This window comes from Bubalus kerabau, chromosome 2, assembly GCF_029407905.1.
Source record: "Bubalus kerabau isolate K-KA32 ecotype Philippines breed swamp buffalo chromosome 2, PCC_UOA_SB_1v2, whole genome shotgun sequence".
Lineage (NCBI taxonomy): Eukaryota > Metazoa > Chordata > Mammalia > Artiodactyla > Bovidae > Bubalus > Bubalus kerabau.
This window is the reverse complement of record NC_073625.1, coordinates 183,117,579-183,140,014: the sequence shown is the minus strand read 5'-3', so window position 1 is coordinate 183,140,014 and position 22,436 is coordinate 183,117,579. Positions and strand designations below refer to the sequence as shown.

Below are 22,436 nucleotides of genomic sequence, written 5' to 3'. Positions count from 1 at the left end.
TATAGGCCTACATGGGGTTTGAGGAAGGTATAGGCCAATGGGGTTTGAGCAAGAGTAATGCGTGTATCTTTCAGATTGCGCTTTCAAGGAAAGTAATGTATTCCCCCACTCCCTCTAGCTAAATTGTATATATGATGGGACTTGGAGGGGCTATCTTAGACCAGAGAGAGAAAAGCTATGGGTTAAGGTTGGCAGAGAACAAGATAGAAGGAACCTCAGCTTCTACACCATGGACTTCTATAGAAAAGACCTGTTATAACATGAGAAAGAGAAAGAGCAACTCTATTTGTAACAGCAATTACTTATCAGTACAAGGATTCAAAGTTGGCTCTACAATCATTATACCTATTAATATATTGATATCACAAAACATTATAAATAGGAAATAAACTTACCAGTAACATCTGTACAGTTGTCATCTGAATCAGACTCTCCAGGATCAAATACATGGATCCCCTGAGCCTGTAGCCTCTGAAGTTTGCTCTCCAACTCTCGCTTGGCCCTCAATAAATCCTGAATTTCATTTTCCTTGGTCTCCCTAAAAATCTTTAAAAGATGTATTTTAATTTTGAAATCCTTTTCCATAAGCAAAAAGTGATATTATCAAGTTTTAAGGGAAAATTCTTTCATTCATAAAATCAATATTCATTTGGTCCTTGATCTCCTCTTTTGTAAGGTGAATACCTCTCTGTCACTGTTTTGTAACTGGAACCCAGTAGAATTCCAGGAGGATATATCTAAGGTGTGGGGATGCTGTGTGTGCTACCTGATATTTAGCAAATTTGTCCCCCTCCCACTTATTGCCCTCCTGGAGGAGGGCATGGCTACCCACTCCGATATTCTTGACTGGAGAATCCCATGGAGTGAGGAGCCTGGTGGGCTACAGTCCATAGGGTCACAGAGTTGGACACGACTGGAGTGACTTAGCATGCACACTTATTACCAGTAATGCTCTCCCAAAGGACACATTCTGAAATATTTCTAAATGCTCTCCCCTAATATAACCCTTGCCTCTCCCCACCCCCATTAAAATGTTCACTTTTATACCTTTTCTTTGAAACTATCTCAAGTTTACCTGGTCCAACTCAAATACTTCAAAAGTAAAAAGTATTTACTTTTTATAAGACTTTAGCTCTTATACCTTTCATGACTCCTACATCATTTACTTCTATTTACTCATCACAGTATTATATGAACTTTTAAAATATATTGCTTTATTCCCTGTCACTTTGGGGATAAAGATGTATGAAATTTACCTTAAATTGCCTCTTAACTTTATCTCTGTCATGTTCAAATGTAGCTGCTCTCTCCATTGCTTGGTATTTTGCTTCTAAAGCACTTTCCTTTTCCCGAAGTATCTTCTGGTAAGTTTTTTGAAGTGCCTGGAAAAATTTACCTTGTTATTTCTAACAAAAATAGCATGCCTCCCAAATTTTACATTATGTTATATGCATATTGGGCTTCCCTGGTGGCTCAGAAGGTTAAAAAACCTTCCCTCAATGTGGGAAGATCTGGGTTCAATCCCTGGGTCCAGACGATTCCCTGCAGAAGGAAATGGCAACCCACTCCAGTATTCTTGCTTGGAGAATTCCATGGACAGAGGAGCCTAGCAGGCTATAGTCCATGGGGTAGTCAGACATGACTGAGCAACCAACACTCTCATATACACATTACATATCTCAGAATATGAACAGTCTACTTAGTTTTTCACCAGTTATCAAGAACTGCATACTGCCATTCTATTCAAACATATAATGGGGAAAAAACCCTGCAAATGTGCTTGAATTATAAATGAAGATATTCAACATTAAGCTTTCAGTAGAAATTAATACTTTTTCTTTGAAATACTGCACCAGTTCTGAATCTTCACTACAACTCAGTTTTCCCACACAAAATCACAATGTATAAGGTTTAACCTGAAGAATAATTATTTCTGTGAGACTGTGCACTCCTTGGCTCCATGTCACTCCTCTTGCTAGCTCCAAGGCTGATACACTGCAGGTCTTCAGTAAATGTCTGACTGAATGGATTAAATAAATATAGGGTGTGTGTGTGTGTGTGTTTTAAATGCCTAGGTATATGAAAAAGGAAAAACAAGGCTTCATAAGGAATCAGGATTGGTAACAGAAATAACCTGGGCCTGGGACATTTGTCACCCCTTAGTGCACTCTGTCCTGTTGTAATTGCATTTGGGGGGCGGGGTTTTAAACGCCTAGGAAGGGTTTGATGAGCTGCCTCAATAGATGTCACCAAAGTCTTTTGTGTATCTGTGTGGTCCTGGCAGACCTACTTCCCTGGAGATTAGCATTTGGTGCTGCTCTTGCTTAGTCGCTGAGTCGTGTCCGACTCTTTGAGACCCCATGAACTATAGCCCGCCAGGCTCCTTTGTACATGGGGATTCCCCAGGCCAGAATCCTGGAGTGGGTTGCCATTCCCTCTTCCAGGGGATCTTCCCGACCTAGGGATCCAACCAGGGGTTCCTGAATTGCAGGCAGATTCTTTAACAGAGATTCTCTGATAGCTCAGTTGGTAAAGAATCCGCCTGCAGTGCAGGAGACCCTAGTTCGATTCCTGGGTCAGGAAGATCCCCCGGAGAAGGGATGGGCTACCCACTCGAGCACACGAGTATTCCTGGGTTTCCCTTGTGGCTCAGCTGGTAAAAAAATCCGCCCGCAATGTGGAAGACCTGGGTTCAATCCCTGGGTAGGGAAGATCCCCTGAAGAAGGGATAAAGCTACCCACTCCAGTATTCTGGCCTTGAGAATTCCATGGACTATTAAGAGTCGGACACGACCGAGAGACTTTCACTTTCACATTTTCTTTACCAGCTGAGCTACCAGGGAAGCCCCGAGCATTTGCTGCTCCGGGCTAATAGCTTCAAGGTGTCTGAATGAATGGCCCAAGGACAGGAAAAAAAAAAAAAAGGGAGATGGGGGAGCTGGTGGTTGTTAAAGAATCAGGTTAGACCGCAAGGCAGTATGTTCTTTCAAAGTAAAACGCAGAGCAGTTTCTGCTTAACTTTCAAAACTTTTTGGTTTGGAGATGAGACAGGACGGACAAGGGACGAAGTCAGGCGTTCAGGGTCCGGTTGGCAGTGCCGCCATGCGGCTGCGGGGCGGTGGGCAGACGGCCCCGGGCCTCAGTTCCCAGGTGTCGCGGTCATCTCCGGTGAGTGCCCGGGCACAGCATTACCTGCAGCTCGGCCCGCAGCCGCTTGTTCTCCGTGTCCAGCTTGGCCTCCCGGCGGCCCATGGATAACAACTCCTGGTTCTTGCTGACCCGGAAGATCTCGTACTCCTTCTTCAGCCGCTCGTACTCAGCAGCCGCGTATTCCAGCTCGGGCACCGACGAGCCAGTAGACTTGAAGCTGGCCCCTAGCAGCCCGCCGCCGCCCGCTCCACGGGGCAGCGAACCCGGCCCGGCTCCCGCAGCCGCCACACCCGCGGCCCGGCGGAACGAGCTGCGCAGCAGGCGGGCCTTGGGCTTCACCTCCACCGGGATCTCACAGGCCTCGCCGCCGCCCGCCCCGTACGTGTCCTCGATCACCTCCCCACCCGCGGGGCTCACGAGCGACGAAGCGGTACCCATGGCGCTGGCTGGCGCTGCTAATTGCCAGCAGGGTACGAGGAGGGGGCGGGACACGACCAGAGGGACGAGGCGGGGCAGCAGGAAGGGGCGGGGCGAGCATATCAAGGAGGGGCGGGCCAGTGGGCGGGCAAGAAGGACAGGGTGGGGCCAGAGGAGCAGAACGGATGGGGCGGGGCGGGGCGGGACGGGAGGACTGGGCTGGGCTAGGTAGCGGAGCCCGCCAGCGGGTTGCTGCGCAAGGAATCGGCGTGGCGCAGAGTGCAGCAGGGATGTGGCTCTGGCCCGCCACTGCACTTTGTCAGTGCCTACGGGAGGGCGCAAGTAGGCTTCTCACAGTTTCCTCTACCTGGCCAAGACTTCCCCCGGGCGCGTGCCTCACACTGAACTCTGGCCTGAGTCCCCTGTTGCTGCACTTCTGTTGCTGCAGTTTCTGTGCTGCGGCCTTTCCAGACGCCGCTCTCCTCTCGAAGGCAGTTTGCATGCGTGTGTGCTCAGTCGCGTCCCACTCTTTAGGATCCCATGGACTGTAGCCTGCCAGGCTTCTCTGCCCACGGGATTATCCCTGCAAGAATACTGCAGTGGGTTTGCCTTTTCCTCCTCTAGGGAATCTTCCCGACACAGGGATTGAACCCGAAGGCAGTTAGGAAATCAGAAATTTATTGAGCGACTGCTATATGCCTCTCATTATGCATCTCTCAGAATGCCTGCAGTTGGAATGACCAGAGAGACATAGTATCAGCCAAGAAAATGTTTCTAGACTTTACAGCCTGGGACCACCAGTTTCACCTTAGACAAGGTGAAAGTTCGATTTTTTTGCAACATGGGACATTGGAGACCTGGACTTCAGAGGAATATGGTACATTTAACCCATTAAAGGAAAGGATCCACTATGAGCCATATCATAAAACATGAAGAGATGGGGAAACTTTTAAACTTTTAAGTCAGGAAAAGAGTGGGGTTGTCATCTTGCTTATGCTGTCTTGTGCTCTTGCCCCTCCGCCAAGTTTCTAACCTCTCCAGGTTTGGAACCCGGGGTAGGAGGACAGGTAATAGTCCCTCTGCTGCTGCTGCTAAGTCACTTCAGTCGAGTCCGACTCTGTGCGACCCCATAGACGGCAGCCCACCTGGCTCCCCCATCCCTGGGGTTCTCAAGGCAAGAACACTGGAGTGGGTTGCCGTTTCCTTCGCCAATGCATGAAAGTGAAAAGTGAAAGTGAAGTCGCTCAGTCGTGTCCCACTCTTAGCGACCCCATGGACTGCAGCCTACCAGGCGCCTCCGTCCATGGGATTTTCCAGGCAAGAGTTCTGGAGTGGGGTGCCATTGCCTTCTCCGGCCTAGTCCCTCAGTAGTGTTAAACTCTCTGCGATTCCATGGACTGCAGCACACCAGGCTTCCTGTCCTTCATCTCCTGGATCGTGCTCAAACTCTTGTCCATTGAGTTGGTGCTGCCATACAACCATCTCGTCCTCTGTTGTCCCCTTCTCCTCCTGACCTTTATCATTCCCATATCACAGTGTTTTCCAATAAATTGGCTCTTCCCATCAGGTGGCCAAAGTAGTGAAGCTTCACGTCAGCATCAATCCTTCCAGTGAATATTCAGGGTTGATTTCCTTTAGAATTGACTGGTTTGATCTCCTTGCTGTCAGGGGAATTCTCATGAGTCTTCTCCAGCACCACAGTACAAAAGCATCAATTCTTTGACACTCAGCCTTCTTTATGGCTCAGATCTTACATGACCACTGGAAGAACCATAACTTTGACTATAAGGACCTTTGTTGGCAAAGTGATGTCTCTCCTTTTTAATATGCTGTCTACATTTGTTATAGCTTTTATTCCAAGGAGCAAGTGTCTTTTAATTTCATGGCTGCAGTCACCAATGCAGTCTGGATTGATTTGGGAGCCCAAGTAAATAAATATGTCACTGTTTCCATTTTTTTCCTCATGTCTTTGGTGTGAAGTGATGGGACCAGATGCCATGATCTTAACTTTTTGAATGTTGAGTCTTAAGCCAGCTTTTTCTCTGTTTTTTTCACCTTCATCAAGAGGCTCTTTAGTTCCTCTTCGCTTTCTTCCATTAAGGTGATGTCATCTGCATATCTGAGATTATTGATATTTCTCCCAGAAATCTTGATTTCAGCTTGTAGATCATTCAGCCTGGCATTTCGCACGATGTACTCTGTATATAAGTTGAATAAGCAGGGTGACAACAGATAGCCTTGAAATACTCCTTTCCCGATTTGGAACCAGTCCATTGTTCCCTGTCTGGTTCTGACTGCTGTTTATTGACCTGCATACAGGTTTCTCAGAAGGCAGGTAAGGCGGTCTGGTATTCCCATCTCTTGAAGAATTTTCCACAGTTCATTGTGATCTGTGTAGTCAAAGGCTTTAGCGTAGTCAATGAAGCAGAAGTAGATGTTTTTTCTGGAATTCTTTTGCTTTTTCTATAATTTAGCAGATGTTGGTGATTTTTTCTCTGGTTCCTCTGCCTTTTCTAAATCCAGCTTGTACATCCGGAAGTTCTCAGTTCACATAATGTTGAAGCTTAGCTTGAAGGATTTTGAGCCTTACCTTGCTGCTGCTGCTGCTAAGTCACTTCAGTCGTGTCTGACTCTGTGCAACCCCATATACCTTGCTAGCATGTGAAATGAATGAGATTGTGTGGTAGTTTGAACATTCTTTGACATTGCTCTTTGAGATTGGAATGAAAATTGACCTTTACTGGTCTTGTGGTCACTGCTGAGTTTTCCAAATTTGCTGACATACTGAGTGCAGCACTTTAACAGCACCATCTTTTAGGATTTGAAATAGCTCAGCTGGAATTCCATCTTCTTTACTTACTTTGTTCATAGTAATGCTTGCTAAGACCCAGTTGACTTCACACTCCAGGATGTCTGGCTCTAGGTGAATGACCACAACATCATGGTTATCTGGGTCACTAAGACATTTTTTTGTACAGTTTCTTCTGTGTAGTCTTCCACCTCTTCTGCTTCTGTTAGGTCAGTACTGTTTCTGTCCTTTATTGTGCCCATTTTTGCTTGAAATGTTCCCTTGGGTATCTCTAATTTTCTTGAAGAGATCTCTAGACTTTCTCAATCTATTGTTTTCCTCTATTTCTTTGCACTGTTTTCTTAAGAAGCCTTTCTTGTCTCTCCTTGCTACTCTTTGGTACTCTGCATTCAGATAGGTATATCTTTCCTTTACTCCTCTGCTTTTCACATCTCTTCTTTTCTCAGCTATTTGTAAGGCCTCCTCAGACAACCATTTTGCCTTCTTGCATTTCTTCCCCCCTTGGGGATGTTTTTTTCACCACATCCTGTACAATGGTATGAACATCCATCCATAGTTCTTCAGTCACTCTACTAGATCCTAGTCTCTTGAATCTATCCATCACCTCCACTGTATAATAATAAAGAATTTGATTTAGATCGTACCTGATTGGCCTAGTGGCTTTCCCTAATTTCTTAAATTTGAGCCTGAATTTTGCAATAAGGAGCCTGCAGTCAGCTCCAGGTCTTGTTTTTGCTAACTATATAGAACTTTTTTCTCTTCAGCTGCAAAGCATATAATCAATCTGATTTCAGTATTGACCATCTGGTGATGTCCATGTGGGGAGTCATCTCTTGTGCTGTTGGAAGAGGGTGTTTGCTATGACCAGTGTATTCTCTTGGCAAAACTCTGTTAGCCTTTGCCCTGCTTCATTTTGTACTCCAAGGCAAAACTTTCCTGTTACAGGTATCTCTTGACTTCCTACTTTTGCATTCCAGTCTCCTATGATGAAAAGGACATTTTTTTTTAGAACAGAATTGTTAAAATTCATCTTCTTTGGTATTAGTGATTGGGACATAGACTTGGATTACTATGATATTGAATGGTTTTCCTTGGAAATGAGCCTGAGATCAATCTGCCATTTATGAGATTGCACCCAAGTTCTGCATTTCAGATTCTTTCTTTGACTATGAGGGCTACTCCATTTCTCTAAGGGATAAGATATCATGGTCATCTGAGTTAAATTTACTCCTTCTCATCCATTTAGCTCAGTGAATTGTAAAATGTTGATTTCACTCTTGCTTTTGCTCCTGTTTGACCACTTCCAATTTACCTTGATTCATGGACTTCACGTTCCATGTTCCTATGCAATATTGTTCTTTATAGAATGGGACTTTACTTCACCACCAGACACATCTATAACTGGGCATTGTTTCTGCTTTGGCTCAGCCTCTACATTCCTCCTGGAGCTATTTTTCTGCTCTTCTCCAGTAGTATATTGGACACCTATTGACCTGGGGACTTCATCTTTCAGTGTTATCCTCATCCATCGAAGGGCAGAATGAAAACCATAATCACAGAAACCTAACCAAAATGATCATGTGGATCACAGCTTTGTGTAAGTCAATGAAACTATGAACCATGCTGTATAGACTCACCCAAGACAGACGGGTCATGGTGGAGAGTTCTGATAAAACGTGATCCACTGGAGAAGGGAATGGCAAACCACTTCAGCATTCTTACCTTGAAAACCCCGTTAACAGTATGAAAAGGCAAAAAAATATAACACTGCTAGATGAACCCCTAGGTCAGTAGGAGTCCAATATGCTCCTGGAGAAGAGTGGAGAAAAAGAAAGGAAGGAAAAGAGGCTAAATTGATTAGCAGGAGAAGTTGAGCTTTGCTACAATCTCAACAGAGGCCTTAGCCAATTAACAGGAAGTTTTGAAGCTGGCCCTGCAGAATTTTTCTAATTTTTCTAAACTGGGACTTTATACCCCTATACCAGCTAGTTATCATCTTTCTTCAGCCAAAACAATCCCCAGGAGACTGATGGTGGAGGACCGTCTGCTAGCATCACTCCCAGTGGTTGGAGAAACAAGTCTTTCAGGCATCACATCTACCACAACAGAAGACACAACCTTCGCCCCCAAGAACTCTGGAAATGCAGGCCAATTCTCACTCCTGCCATCGAAGTAGCTAGTTATCTTTTCTTTGACCCTTTAGATTTTCTTCAGGTGGGAGTGCAGACACCAGACTCTTATGTTCTTCAGACTCCAAGAGATACATATTAACTTCTTCAAATAATCTCCTTAGATAAGGAATGTGCATCAGCTGCCTGCTGCTGCTGCTGCTAAGCCACTTCAGTCATGTCCAACTCTGTGCGACCCCATAAACAGCAGCCCACTAGGCTCCCCCGTCCCTGGGATTCTCCAGGCAAGAACACTGGAGTGGGTTGCCATTTCCTTCTCCAATGCATGAAAGTGAAAAGTGAAAGTGAAGTCACTCAGTCGTGTCCGACTCCTAGCGACCCCATGGACTGCAGCCTACCAGGCTCCTCCGTCCATGGGATTTTCCAGGCAAGAGTATTGGAATGGGGTGCCATATTATGCTTGAATAATAGAGTAAAAGGCCGTCACTCATTTCCTCCAAACCAATAGCAAACTTCCCATAGCTTGTGGAGTAAATTCAGATTCTGCAGCCTTGGAACAGTGCCCTGGAGCAATGGCTCTCCTCTCCTCACCTCTAACTTGTCTTGTAACATTCCTCTACCCATGTTCCTCCACACTGCTGCTGCTGCTAAGTCTTCAGTCGTGTCTGACTCTGTGCAACCCCATAGATTGCAGCCCACCAGCCTCCCCCATCCCTGGGATTCTCCAGGCAAGAACACTGGAGTGGGTTGCCATTTCCTTCTCCAATGCATGAGAGTGAAAAGTGAAAGGGAAGTTGCTCAGTCGTGTCCGACAGGGCTGATTTTCTTCTGGTCCTTATACCAACATAGTTTCTATTTCTTTTCAGTACTCTGCCAACCCTCATTTCTTTCAAAGTCTAACTTCTTTGCCTAAGAAACTTTCACTGGACAATCATACCTTTCAAGAGTTTATCTTATCAATAGTTTCAATTCAATAATCTTCATCTTTGTGCAAAGATCTGTACTTAACTTTTTCTGACCTTGTTCTCCATTAATTGTGTCTCCATTCTATCTATCGTGGTTTTTGGTAGTTGTTACTGTTTTGAGGCCATGTATTGCTTAGATTCATCACCAGCAACCTTACTGGACTCCTGCTAAGAATATAATGTAGCACGATGACCCAAAGAAATGTCAAATGTGGCTGGGGTTCTCCAAAAGAATAGGAGTTGTCACTGCCTTCTCTAATAACTTTTACATAGTTTTGCCTCCAAAACAAATCAAGGTTTGCTGAGACTTCTTTCTATTTAGTGATTACTAGCTACCTTCTCATCAAGGACAATATACTCATCAAGGACAATACATTTCTCATCAAGGACAATATGCATCAGCACAGATACTGATCTTGGATACATATTGGTTAATGCCTAAGTGACCTAACTGAGAGTGGGCCCAGAGGTGATCAGTTAAAAAGTGTTAGCAGATACTCAGGGTGGTCGGTTTCCAACATTTTCTAATCCTAAACTTATCATAGCATCTGTTCCAATTTTCAACCTCATAATTTGTTTCCTTTCTTTATACTGAATTTATGCCACAAACCTCAGTCTGCATTTTGAAAGGATAATTTTGAATACAGAATGATGGTAAGGATTAAGGAAGCTTATGGCCAATTAAAGATGGCCAAAAAATGTTAAATACTCTATCCATTGTAAAGTGAGGTTTATGGTGAAGACAGGGTACATAACTTGTGGGTGGCAGTGCAAAATGAAAATCTAGTGACCTTCATTCAAAAATTATAAGGAATTTTAAGATAGCAATAAATAAAGAATGGAGTCCTTTTGTGTGCATGTCCCTATGCAATTGTCCTTGAGTTTTTCCAGAGGGCTGTGTGCCCATTACTCTACCCTGTTTATTGACTCCTCTCCTTGAATCTGGTTGGGCTCTGTAACTGCTTTGACCGATAGACTATGGCAGAAATGACTGTGCCAGTTTCTGAGTCCAGACCTTGAGAGAATGGCAGCTTCCACTTCCAGTGTCCTGAAACATTCTTGAAACTTTGAGCTGCCATGTAAGGAGATCTATTACCTCAGCCAAAACTACCAGACTGGCGAGCTTGTGTGTAGGTATTCCAGGCAACAGTTGCCCAGACTCCCAGCCAAGGCATGTGAAGTGAAGCCATCTGGGACTCTTCAGGTCAACCTATTTGCTAGTTGGATACTACTAAGTGACTTGAGTTGGCACCAGAAGGAGAGTAGAAAAATCACCCAGTCAGCCTCTGCCCAAGTCCTGATCTACAAAATCATGAAATATATATAATTGTTGGTTTAAGCCAATGAATTTGAGGATAATTTCTTCTTATACCTAGAGCAAGAGAAAAATTTCCCCACATTTGGTGAAGGTAGCTTGTAAAATTAATAAATATTGCTACCATCTTTTAAACAATGCGATTTGTAGAGTAAATATCAGTTGAGTAGGTTAGTATAGGTTTGGTCCCCAGACTATGAATCTCAAAATCACTTGGGATGTTTATTAAGATTTGAGATCCACCGAGGTTTAATTTCTGAGACTGGAGCTTGCAAATCTGCATGTTTAGTTATCTCCCAAGTGACACATACTTCAAGATCTCATAACCACTGAGTTTGCATAAAAATTGTGTCTAGTGGCTAACAATGATCTAATTTGTTCCTACACAGAGTGTGGTCCAACAGCAACATCACCTTAAAGCAACACCCTCAACCCTTTTGGCACCAGGGACTAATTTCGTGGAAGACAATTTTTCCATGGACCGGGGGTGGGGAGGATGGTTTGGGGTTGATTCAAGTGAATGACATTTATTGTGCACTATATTTCTAATCTAATGCTGGCACTGATCTGACAGGAGGTACCAGTCTGCAACCTGGAGGTTGGGAACCCCCTGCTCTAAAGCTTATTAGGAATAATTCTCAGGTTTCATCACAGACCCACTGAATCCATGTGCACATCTGAAATATCCCCAGGTGATTTGAATATACCTTAAAATTTGAGAAACTGCTATAGAACAGTAATTCTTAACCTTGCTATGCTATGCTAAGTCACTTCAGTCGTGTCTGACTCTGTGTGACCCCATAGACAGCAGCCACCAGGCTCCCCCGTCCCTGGGATCCTCCAGGCAAGAACTCTGGAGTGGGTTGCCATTTCCTTCTCCAATGCATGAAAGTCAAAAGTGAAAGCAAAGTCACTCAGTCGTGTCCGACTCTTAGAGGCCCCATGGACTGCAGCCTACCAGGCTCCTCCATCCATGGGATTTTCCAGGCAAGAGTACTGGAGTGGGGTGCCAGTGCCTTCTCCTAATTCTTAACCTTAGTTGCACAGAAAATCACTTGCAGAACTTAAAAAAAAAAAAAAAAAAAAGCACTGCTGCCTGTTAGGTCATAATATGTGGGGCGTGGGGAGGAAGGGAGGGGTCGAGGGCCAGGGAGGATTTGGCCGTCATGGTTTTAAAAGCTTCTTGGAGAATTTTAGTCAATAGTCAAGGGGGAAAATTAATGGTTTTATCCTCTGCTAACTCATTATTGCCAACATGTGTGCAGTCCCCCTTGGAGACCGCTTTGGCATGTTTGTATGCATCCAGATTCCTGGTTAAGCTTCCCTTCCTTTCATCACATAGTGAGTGCTCATGTAATTTTGACCATGTTGATAGCGTTGTTCTTCAGTTGTGGTGATGACCTAGCAGCACAAATGGCCAAAATGTCCCCAAGAAAATGTACCACCTTGGGATAAATGACTGTCTAATTGCACATACAGAGAGTTAATAGTCTTTGAAGAGAAAAGAATTTCACAAAGGGAAGACATTCTAATTCTTATTAAAATTGCCAGCCTTCTCCGAGGCCATTTAGTTCTACTGAGTTCTACCACGTGAACTGATTCCTAAAGTCCCTGTTACCAAATCTAGAGACTGATTTCAGGAATTGATTAACGATGGGGAACATCTAATCTGATTAAACATCTGTGATTTAACATTTCTACCATCAGGGGGCAGTGTAATTCAGGAAAAAATTTGGCCTGTTACTTGTATATATTAAAAAGAATCATTTTTCTCATGTGAGGATAAAGATTGTAAAGAATTCAGTCCAGGTATTATTGTTTTCAATAGTGATAAAATACATTGCCTTACTTAGTTTCCACCACAAGTAATAACATGACTTCTGGAAATTAGTCATGAAATAGACAAGAGGCAAGGATCTGTGAACTTTTTCTATACAGGACCAGATAACAAATATTTTACATTTTATGGGCTATATGGTTTCTATCTCAACTTTGTCATTACAGCATAAAAACATCCACACACAATACATAAATGAATGGGCATGTCCACATTCTAATTAAACTTTATTTACAAAAACAGATGGCAGGGGGCTTGAGGCCTATAGTTTGCTGAATTAGAGGGGTAGTTTTCAAACCTGGATAACTTTCAGAAGTACCTGGGGAGCTTGTTAAAAATTTAGAGTCCTGGATTGTACATCGAATCCACCAAATCAAAGTATTTGAGAATGGGGTGTAAAATTTAAAGTATCTGAATTTTTTTTTGTCCCTACATGATTCTGAAGCAAGTCCTAATTTAGCAACCATTAGGACTGTGAAGAAAGCTGAGCACTGAAGAATTGATGCTTTTGAACTGTGGTGTTGGCAAAGACTCTTGAGAGTCCCTTGGACTGCAAGGAGATCCAACCAGTCCATTCTAAAGGAGATCAGCCCTGGGATTTCTTTGGAATGAATGATGCTAAAGCTGAAACTCCAGTACTTTGGCCACCTCATGCAAAGAGTTGACTCATTTGAAAAGACTATGATGCTGGGAGGGATTGGGGGCAGGAGGAGAAGAGGACGACAGAGAATGAGATGGCTGGATGGCATCACTGACTCGATGGACATGAGTCTGGGTGAACTCCGGGAGTTGGTGATGGACAGGGAGGCCTGGCATGCTGCAATTCATGGGGTTGCAAAGAGTCAGACACGACTGAGCAACTGAACTGAACTGAACTGAACTGAGGCCCAAATAGGAGCTTCCCTGGTGGCTCAGTTGGTAAAGAATCTGCCTGCAATGCAGCAGACCCGGGTTCAATCTCTGGGTTGGGAATATCCTCTGGAGAAGGGAATGGCTACCCCTCCAGTATTCTTGCCTGGAGAGTTTCATGGACAGAGGAGCCTGGGGCAGGCTACAGGGGTTGCAAATAGTTGGACATGACTGACCGACTAACACACACACACACAGGCCAAAATAAAGTTCTCATTTTAGGGGACTATAAGGTCCTCCTTGGCATATTGTAGTTATTTTCTATATACATGGTATAAAAGATATAGATGTAGAGCTTAAGGTTCAAATTATCTCTGTGGGCACTTTCAAAGCATATCAGTGAAGGTCTCATTCCCATAAAAATGTTTTAAGCGATTGGTTTGAGGGCTTTTTGTACTGTAGCACATCCCAGCCTGTCCTGATTGATAGAGGACCATACTGAATTAATTTGAACAGGGAAGGGGAAGAGATTGAAGAAATGGAAAAAGATAAGGAAGAATGTAGAGAGATGATGGAATGTGCAGTGCTTTCCTGCTGATGGTAAGTTGCTGCTAAGTCGCTTCAGTCGTGTCTGACTCTGTGCGACCCCATAGATGGCAGCCCACTAGGCTCCTCTGTCCCTGGGATTCTCTAGGCAAGCATACTGGAGTGGGTTGCCATTTCCTTCTCCAATGCATGAAAGTGAAAAGTGAGAGTGAAGTCGCTCAGTCGTGCCTGACTCTTAGCAACCCCATGGACTCCTACCCTTCCTTCCCTCCTAATTCTCACTTTTGATAGAAAGTTGGTTACAACCTTGTAAGTAATGGAACGTCTCACCAAGAAGGGAAATCCTAACCTAACCACAAAATCCAGCACCCCTGTCCCCCGCTCAGTAACCACTCAGAAAAAGTCCTCCCCATCCCTTCACAATGACAGGGCTCTCTGTCTGGGGAGCTATGCCTATTGGACAAACACACCTGATTAAATAGAGCAGTGCTTTCCCAGATGTCCCAAATCTTCAATAAACTTCCGCTTTCACAAAAAACTTAATTGTGACTGGATTTTTTATTTTATTATTTTTATTTTGAGGTGGGGGCAGAAATTGGTGAAGGGGAGGGGTTTAATGCCTAAGTGAGTACAAGAGTGAAAGAAAGGCAGGGGAGAACAAGATGGTGGAGGAGTAGGTGGACATGGAGTACATCTCTCTCCATGGATACATCAGGAATACACCTTCAGACACAGAGGTGAATGCGGAATACCAGCTGAGAGTGGACAGGAATACCTGACCAGTGGAAAAGAATATATGCTGCTGCTAAGTCGCTTCAGTCGTGTCCGACTCTATGCGACCGCATAGATGGAAGCCCACCAGGCTCCCCCGTCCCTGGGATTCTCCAGGCAAGAACACTGGAGTGGGTTGCCATTTCCTTCTCCAATGCATGAAAGTGAAAAGTGAAAGGGAGGTTGCTCAGTCGCGTCTGACTCTTAGCGACCCCATGGACTACAGCCTACCAGGCTCCTCTATCCATGGGATTTTCCAGGCAAGAGCACTGGAGTGGGGTGCCATCCACGAAAAACTCAGTAGGACAAAGGAACTAGGGGGAAACACAGGAGTGTTAGTAGGACTGGACCTGCCCGAGGTGGGTGGGGGAACTGAAGCAGGGGTCCGATTCCCACATCGGGGCAATTGTCTGAGTCAGAGGAGAAACATTTAAGGCTGATAGTGAAACCGCTGATCTGTGGCAGCCTAGATGGAGTGAGAATCAGACAGTCCTTGCGCAGCCACACATACCCCAGACAGGGACTCAGGTCCCCTGGGAAGGCACAGCAACTGGGAGTTGGAGTTTAGGGATTGTGGGGCAATCCCTGGGCGAGAGATTCTGATGACTGCAGAGAGACAGATCGAGGGGATGTGAGGGAGGAGACTGGTGGGAAATACCTGTGGAGGAAAGCTGGGAAGCCACGGAAGCAAGGCAATACAGCTGAGTCATGCGTAGGGGGTGAAGCCGCTACTATAGCCTCTCTTCCCCCACACGCCAGCATTGGCAGCTGAACAATACAGAGAGGCTGGCCCATCAAACGCCTGATGCACTGAACTACAGAGTAGGACCCCAGCCAGGGTGCCCTTTTAAGTGCCTGACTCACTGATCTACAGAGTAGGACCCCAGCAAGGGGTACCCTTTATGTGCCTGACATGCAGAACAGAGAAGGACCCCGGGCAAGGGAGCCCATTAACTGTTTGAATGGGCCAAGCTACGGAGAAAGACTGGCCAAAGAGGCCTTCTGTTTGCCAGCTACAAGAGGCTGGAAAAAAGACTCTGATAGAGCCATAACTCCTGTGGTGGAGGCAGTCCGTGTCCCTGCACATTTGGCACCACCAGGGTCACTTCAAGCCAAGCAGCTGTGCTACCTTCATGCTCAACACTCACTGGGGCAAAGCTGCCACAGGCAAAAAAAAAAAAGGCCTGCATGTATGTGCGCAGGGTCGCTTTGGTAGTGTCCAACTCTTTGCAGCCCTATAGACTGTGGCCTGCCAGGCTTCTCTGTCAGGGAAGGATAGGCTATCTCCAGGGAAGGATACTGGAGCGTATTGGCCAATACTGGTTGCCATACCCTTCTAGAGCACTATATTTCCTGCTGCCCTAGCTGCTAACTCCTCTGAGTACCTGGTGCTGCCAGAACCCCTGCGACCCAAGCAGCTGCACCACCTCCACACCTGGCCCTCACAGGGGCAAACCCAAGTCCTCCAGGGCAGCCTCAAGGAGCAAACCCCAGTGGACAACCCACATGCAAAAATGGAAATAAAATCACAATAGAAATCCAGGGGCAGTGTGACTAAGGAAGAAGACCCAAAACCTTCCCACCAGCTGTACAAGCTGCAAATTAAATCCACATGATCAACTATGCAGATTCTGTGTCTATGGAATATATAAAAGGGCATTGAGAGCTCCCACAAAAGAAAACGCACTCGTTCTGATGGTTGTGGATCTTGGAGGCAAGAACAAGAGGAGTAGGACCAGATTAGAATCTGATTCTTTTGGATTTTTCTCTCCCCCCACCCCTGCCCCATTGTAGCTGTCGATTTTATTGGAAATGTGAAATCTAATTAAACTTTTGAGCTTTTTCCTTTCTTTTTTTTCTCAGTCACATTTTTTTATTGTTGTTATAAATTCCTGTCTCTACGTTGGGCTTTTGCAGTTCTGGTGCATTTTCCTTTTTTTTTTTTTTTTTTCTTTTCTCTTGTTTTAATTTTTTAGATCTATTATTATTTTTTCTACATTTATTCCTTTGTTTGCTTTTCCTACTGTTCTTTTCACCTTGCAGTTAATCTTTAATGTATATAAATCTTCTTTATCTACCTCTATTTAACTTTGCACATCTATTCTTTCTTTCTTTCCTTTCCTCTCAAACATATTTGTTAATTTTATTTTCATTGCTTTATTCCTCAGTTGGCACCTTGCATTAGTTTTGTTTTCCAGTTTATGCTTTAGTTTTGTACTGGTAGACACAAATTTTGTTTTCCTTTGTTCGCTGGGTCGATCTACTGTACTTTATTTCTGTTGGACTGTTTTTATTTTGCTTATGGGTGTGTATGTATATGTGTATATTAAGTCACACTTTTTATTGTTGTTATAAACCTCTACCTCTACGTTGGGCTTTTAAAGTTCTGGGGTGTTTCCCTTTTTTCTTTCTTCTTCCATTTTTTTTCTTTCTTTCCTCTTTTTTATAATTTTAACTTTTAATTTTTTTAAACCTATTATATATTTTTTTATATTTATTCCTTTGTTTGCCTTTCCTCATGTTCTTTTCCCCTTGCAGTTAATCTTTAATGTATATAAATTTTCTTCATTTACCTCTATTTTACTTTGCATATATATTCTTTCTTTCTTTTCTTGCTTTCCTTTCCTCTCAACATATTTGTTAGTTTTTTTTTCATTGTTTTATTTCCCCATCTGGCACCTTGCTGTAGTTTTGTTTTCCACTTTGTGCTTTAGTTAGTTTTGTTCTTAACTGGTAAATATAATTTTTGATTTCTTTTGTTCTCCAGGTCAATCTATTGTGCTTTATTTTTGTTGGACTGTTTTGACTTAGCTCATGGGTGTATATGTATATGTGCATATTCAATTATTTTAATTATTATTTACCTAATTTTGTAACTGCCATTTGTCTGGGGTTCATCTTTGATTTCTTGTTTTTGGATATTTGCTTTAATCTCACTTAATGCCATAATAAACCACTTGTGGAATCTTTTTCATGATCAGAGATCAAGCCCGGAGCCTTTGGAGTGGGAGCACTGACTCCAAGACCCTAGACTACCAGAGAACTAACCCTCAGATCAGATCAGAGATCAGATCAGTTGCTCAGTCGTGTCTGACTCTTTGTGACCCCATGAACTGTAGCACACCAGGCCTCCCTGTCCATCACCAACTCCCAGAGTTCACTCAGACTCACATCCATCGAGTCGGTGGTGCCATCCAGCCATCTCATCCTCTGTCATCCCCTTCTCCTCCTGCCCCCAATCCCTCCCAGCATCAGAGTCTTTTCCAATGAGTCAACCTTTTGCATAAGGTGGCCAAAGTACTGGAGTTTCAGCTTTAGCATCATTCCTTCCAAGGAAATCCCAGGGCTGATCTCCTTCAGAATGCACTGGTTGGATCTCTTTGCAGTCCAAGGGACTCTCAAGAGTCTTCTCCAACACCACAGTTTAAAAGTATCAATTCTTTGGCGCTCAGCCTTCTTCACAGTCCAACTCTCACATCCGTACATGACCACAGGAAAAACCATAGCCTTGATTAGATGAACCTTTGTTGGCAAAGTAGTGTCTCTGCTTTTCAATATGTTGTCTAGGTTGGTCATAACTTTCCTTCAAAGGAGTAAGCGTCTTTTAATTTCATGGCTGCAGTCACCATCTGCAGTGATTTTGGAGCCCAGAAAAATAAAGTCTGACACTGTTTTCACTGTTTCCCCATGAAGTGATGGGACCGGATGCTATGATCTTCGTTTTCTGAATGTTGAGCTTTAAGCCAACTTTTTCACTCTCCACTTTCACTTTCATCAAGAGGCTTTTGAGTTCCTCTTCACTTTCTGCCATAAGGGTGGTGTCATCTGCATATCAGGTGATTGATATTTCTCCCAGCAATCTTGATTCCAGCTGTGTTTCTTCCAGTCCAGCGTTTCTCATGATGTACTCTGCATATAAGTTAAATAAGCAGGGTGACAATATACAGCCTTGACGTACTCCTTTTCCTATTTGGAACCAGTCTGTTGTTCCACGTCCAGCTCTGTTGCTTCCTGACCTACATACAGATTTCTCAAGAGGCAGATCAAGTGTTCTGGTATTCCCATCTCTTTCAGAAATTTCCACAGTTTATTGTGATCCACACAGTCAAAGGCTTTGGCATAGTCAATAAAGCAGAAATAGATGTTTTTCTGGAACTCTCTTGCCTTTTCGATGATCCAGCGGATGTTGGCAATTTGATCTCTGGTTCCTCTGCCTTTTCTAAAACCAGCTTGAACATCAGGAAGTTCACAGTTCACATATTGCTGAAGCCTGGCTTGGAGAATTTTGAGCATTACTTTGCTAGCGTGTGAGATGAGTGCAATTGTGTGGTAGTTTGAGCATTCTTTGGCATTGCCTTTCTTTGGGATTGGAATGAAAACTGACCTTTTCCAGTCCTGTGGCCACTGCTGAGTTTTCCCAATTTGCTGGCATATTGAGTGCAGCAGCACTTTCACAGCATCGTCTTTCAGGATTTGAAATAGCTCAACTGGAATTCCATCACCTCCACTAGCTTTGTTAGTAGTGATGCTTTCTAAGGCCCACTTGACTTCACATTCCAGGATGTCAGGCTCTAGATGAGTGATCACACCATCGTGTTTATCTGGATCATGAAGATCTTTTTTGTACAGATCTTCTGTGTATTCTTGCCACCTCTTCTTAATATCTTCTGGTTCTGTTAGGTCCATACCATTTCTGGAATATTACTCAGCCATAAAAAGGAATGAATGTGAGTCAGTTCGGATGAGGTGAATGAACCTAGAACCTATTATACAGAGTGAGGTAAGTCAGAAAGGGGAAGATAAATATTCTAATGCACATATATGGAATCTAGAAAAATGGTACTGAAGCATTTATTTACAGGGCTGCAGTGGAGAAACAGACATAGAGAATAGACTTATGGACATGGGGAGAGGGGAGAAGAGGGTGAGATGTATGGAGAGAGTAACATGGAAACTTACATTACCATATGTAAAATAGATAGCCAAGGGGAATTTGCTGTCTGTCTCAGGAAATTCAGACAGGGGCCCTATATCAACCTAGAGAGGTGGAATGGGGATGGAGAAAGGAGGGAGGTTCAAAATGGAGGGCTTATATGTATACCTGTGGCTGATTCATGTTGAGATTTGACAGAAAACAACAAAATTATATAAAAAATTATCCTTCAATAAAAAAGAAATTTAAAAGAAAAAATAATTAATTAAGAAATAGTAAAAAAAATAAAAAAAAGGCAACACACATAGATGCAGTAAAAGGGTAGTTAGTAAGAGTATTTTAAATACGGAGTGTCCATTCCTTATGAAGTGTGTTCTCTAAAGGTTGGCTCACCCTGGGCCCTTTTGCCTTGGACTAAGGAAATGTATGGACATATAGACGACCATGCTTTAAAAAGAGCTGCAGAGAATTTTCTGGCAGTCCAGTGGTTAGAACTCTATGCTTCCTCTGTCGAGGGCCCAGATTCAGTCACTGGTTGGGGAGCTAAGATTCACACAAGCTGCATGGTGTGGTCAAAACAAAAAAATTAAAAGAGCTGCAGTGAGTCTTGTTAAGAATATGCTATCAAGTAGGTCTGCCATTATACTCATCATTAATAAAAATCAATGTGTTCTTCCCTGGTGGTCCAATGGTAAAAAACCCACCTTCCAATATAGGGGACATGGGTTAGATCATTGGTCGAGAACTAAGATCCCACATTCCTCTGCGCAGCTAAGCTGGCACACTGCAATGAAGAGCTATAGCACAGCCCCCCCTCTGCCCAGACAATAATAAATTAAAAAAAAATTTTTTTAAGTCAGTGAACATTAGACTGTCATTTCCATGTATCAGTAATTCACTTAAGGGAAACTTCACCTATGAGAAATTCCACCCAGAACCATAAGTGGAAAAGGAGAAAAGTGATGTCTGTAAAAGTCCTTGCACTTTGCATGGCCAACATTCAATAACTCCGAGGAGAGAATCTGAGGTCTCCATGAAGATCCTATGCACTATTATTTTAGATATTGGCTTCAAAATTTACAGCAGATTACAGGATGGGAACATTGCAGTACTGAAAACAGCAGCTATGGCCTGAAGTCAAGGAAGAAGCAGGGAAACTAGAAATTAGGAGAATTTTTTTTTTTTTTAAGTAGGTAGTCTAGAATTTTTTTTTAAAAAATGAGTTTACCATTCCTGATGTCCCTTTGCACATTATAAGATAATATAATATTCAATGTCAATAATAATTATTCTTTCAGTTCAATTCAGTTGCTCAGTCATGTACGACACTTTGAGACTCCATGGACTGCAGCATGCCAGGCTTCCCTGTCCATCACCAACTCCCAGAGCTTGCTCAAACTCATGTCCATTGAGTTGGTGATGCCATCGAATCATCTCATCCTCTGTTATCCCTTTATCCTTCTGCCTTCAATTTTTCCCAACATCAGGGTCTTTTCCAAGGAGTTAGCTCTTCGCATCAGGTGGCCAAAGTATTAGAGTTGCAGCTTCAGCATCAGTCCTTCCAATGAATATTCAGGACTGATTTCCTTTAGGATTGACTGGCTGGATCTCCTTACAGTCCAAGGAACTCTTAAGAGTCTTCTGCAGCACTACAATTCAAAAGCATCAACTCTTTGGCGCTCAGCTTTCTTTATAGTCCAACTCTCACATCAAAACATGACTACTGGAAAAATCATAGCTTTGACTAGATGGACCTTTGTCAGCAAAATAATGTCTCTGCTTTTTAATATGCTGTCTAGGTTGGTCATAGTTTTTCTTTCAAGGAGTAAGCGTCTTTTAATTTCATGGCTGCAATCACCATCTGCAGTGATCACTGTTTCTATTGTTTCCCCATCTATTTGCCATGAATTGATGGGACTGGATGCCATTATCTTAGTTTTTTGAATGTTGAGTTTTAAGGCAACTTTGTCATTCTCCTCTTTCACTTTCGTCAAGAGACTCTGGTTCCTCTTCACTTTCTGCCATAAGGGTGGTGTCATCTGCATATCTGAGGTTATTGATATTTCTCCCGGCAATCTTGATTCCAGCTTGTCATTCATCCAGCCTGGCATTTCACAGGATGTACTCTGCATAGAAGTTAAATAAGCAGAGTGACAATATACAGCCTTGACCTACTCCTTTATCAAATTTGAACCAATCTGTTGTTCCATGTCTGATTCTAACTGTTGCTCCTTGACCTGCATATAGGTTTCTCAGGAAACAGGTAAGGTGGTCTGATGTTTTCATCTCTTACAGAGTTTTCCATAGTTTGTTGTGATCCACACAGTCAAAAGCTTTAGCTTAGTCAGTGAAGCAAAATTATATATATATATTTAATTTTCTTGCTTTTTCTATAATCCAACGAATGTTGGCAACTTGATCTCTGGTTCCTTTTCTTTTTCTGAATCTAGCTTGTACACCTGGAAGTTCTTGGTTGATGTATTGCTGAAGCCGTTTGAAGGATTTTGAGCATTACCTCTTTAGAATGTGAAAAGAACTCAATTGCATGGTAGTTTGAACATTCTTTGCAATTGCCTTTCTTTGGGATTGGAATGAAAACTGGCCTTTTCCAGTCCTGTGGCCACTGCTGAATTTTCCAAATTTGCTGGCATATTCAATGCAGCAATTTAACAGCATCATATTTTTGGATTTGAAATAGTTCAACTGGAATTCCAT

General features: G+C 43.3%; 1 protein-coding gene across 2 annotated transcripts in view; it reads right to left on the bottom strand.

Annotated features, from left to right (window-relative positions):
* Positions 1-3,622, bottom strand: part of NPHP3 (nephrocystin 3) — a 51,572-nt gene extending 47,950 nt beyond the window's left edge. For both annotated transcript variants that reach the window (XM_055569677.1, XM_055569678.1), the window contains exons 1-3: positions 3,193-3,622; positions 1,257-1,382; positions 396-546 (exon numbers count right to left, since the gene is read on the bottom strand). In XM_055569677.1, coding sequence (XP_055425652.1) covers positions 396-546; positions 1,257-1,382; positions 3,193-3,588 — 673 coding nt within the window. In that variant the 5' untranslated portion in view covers positions 3,589-3,622. The remainder of the gene's footprint in view (positions 1-395; positions 547-1,256; positions 1,383-3,192) is intronic.
* Positions 3,623-22,436: the final 18,814 nt, after the last annotated feature.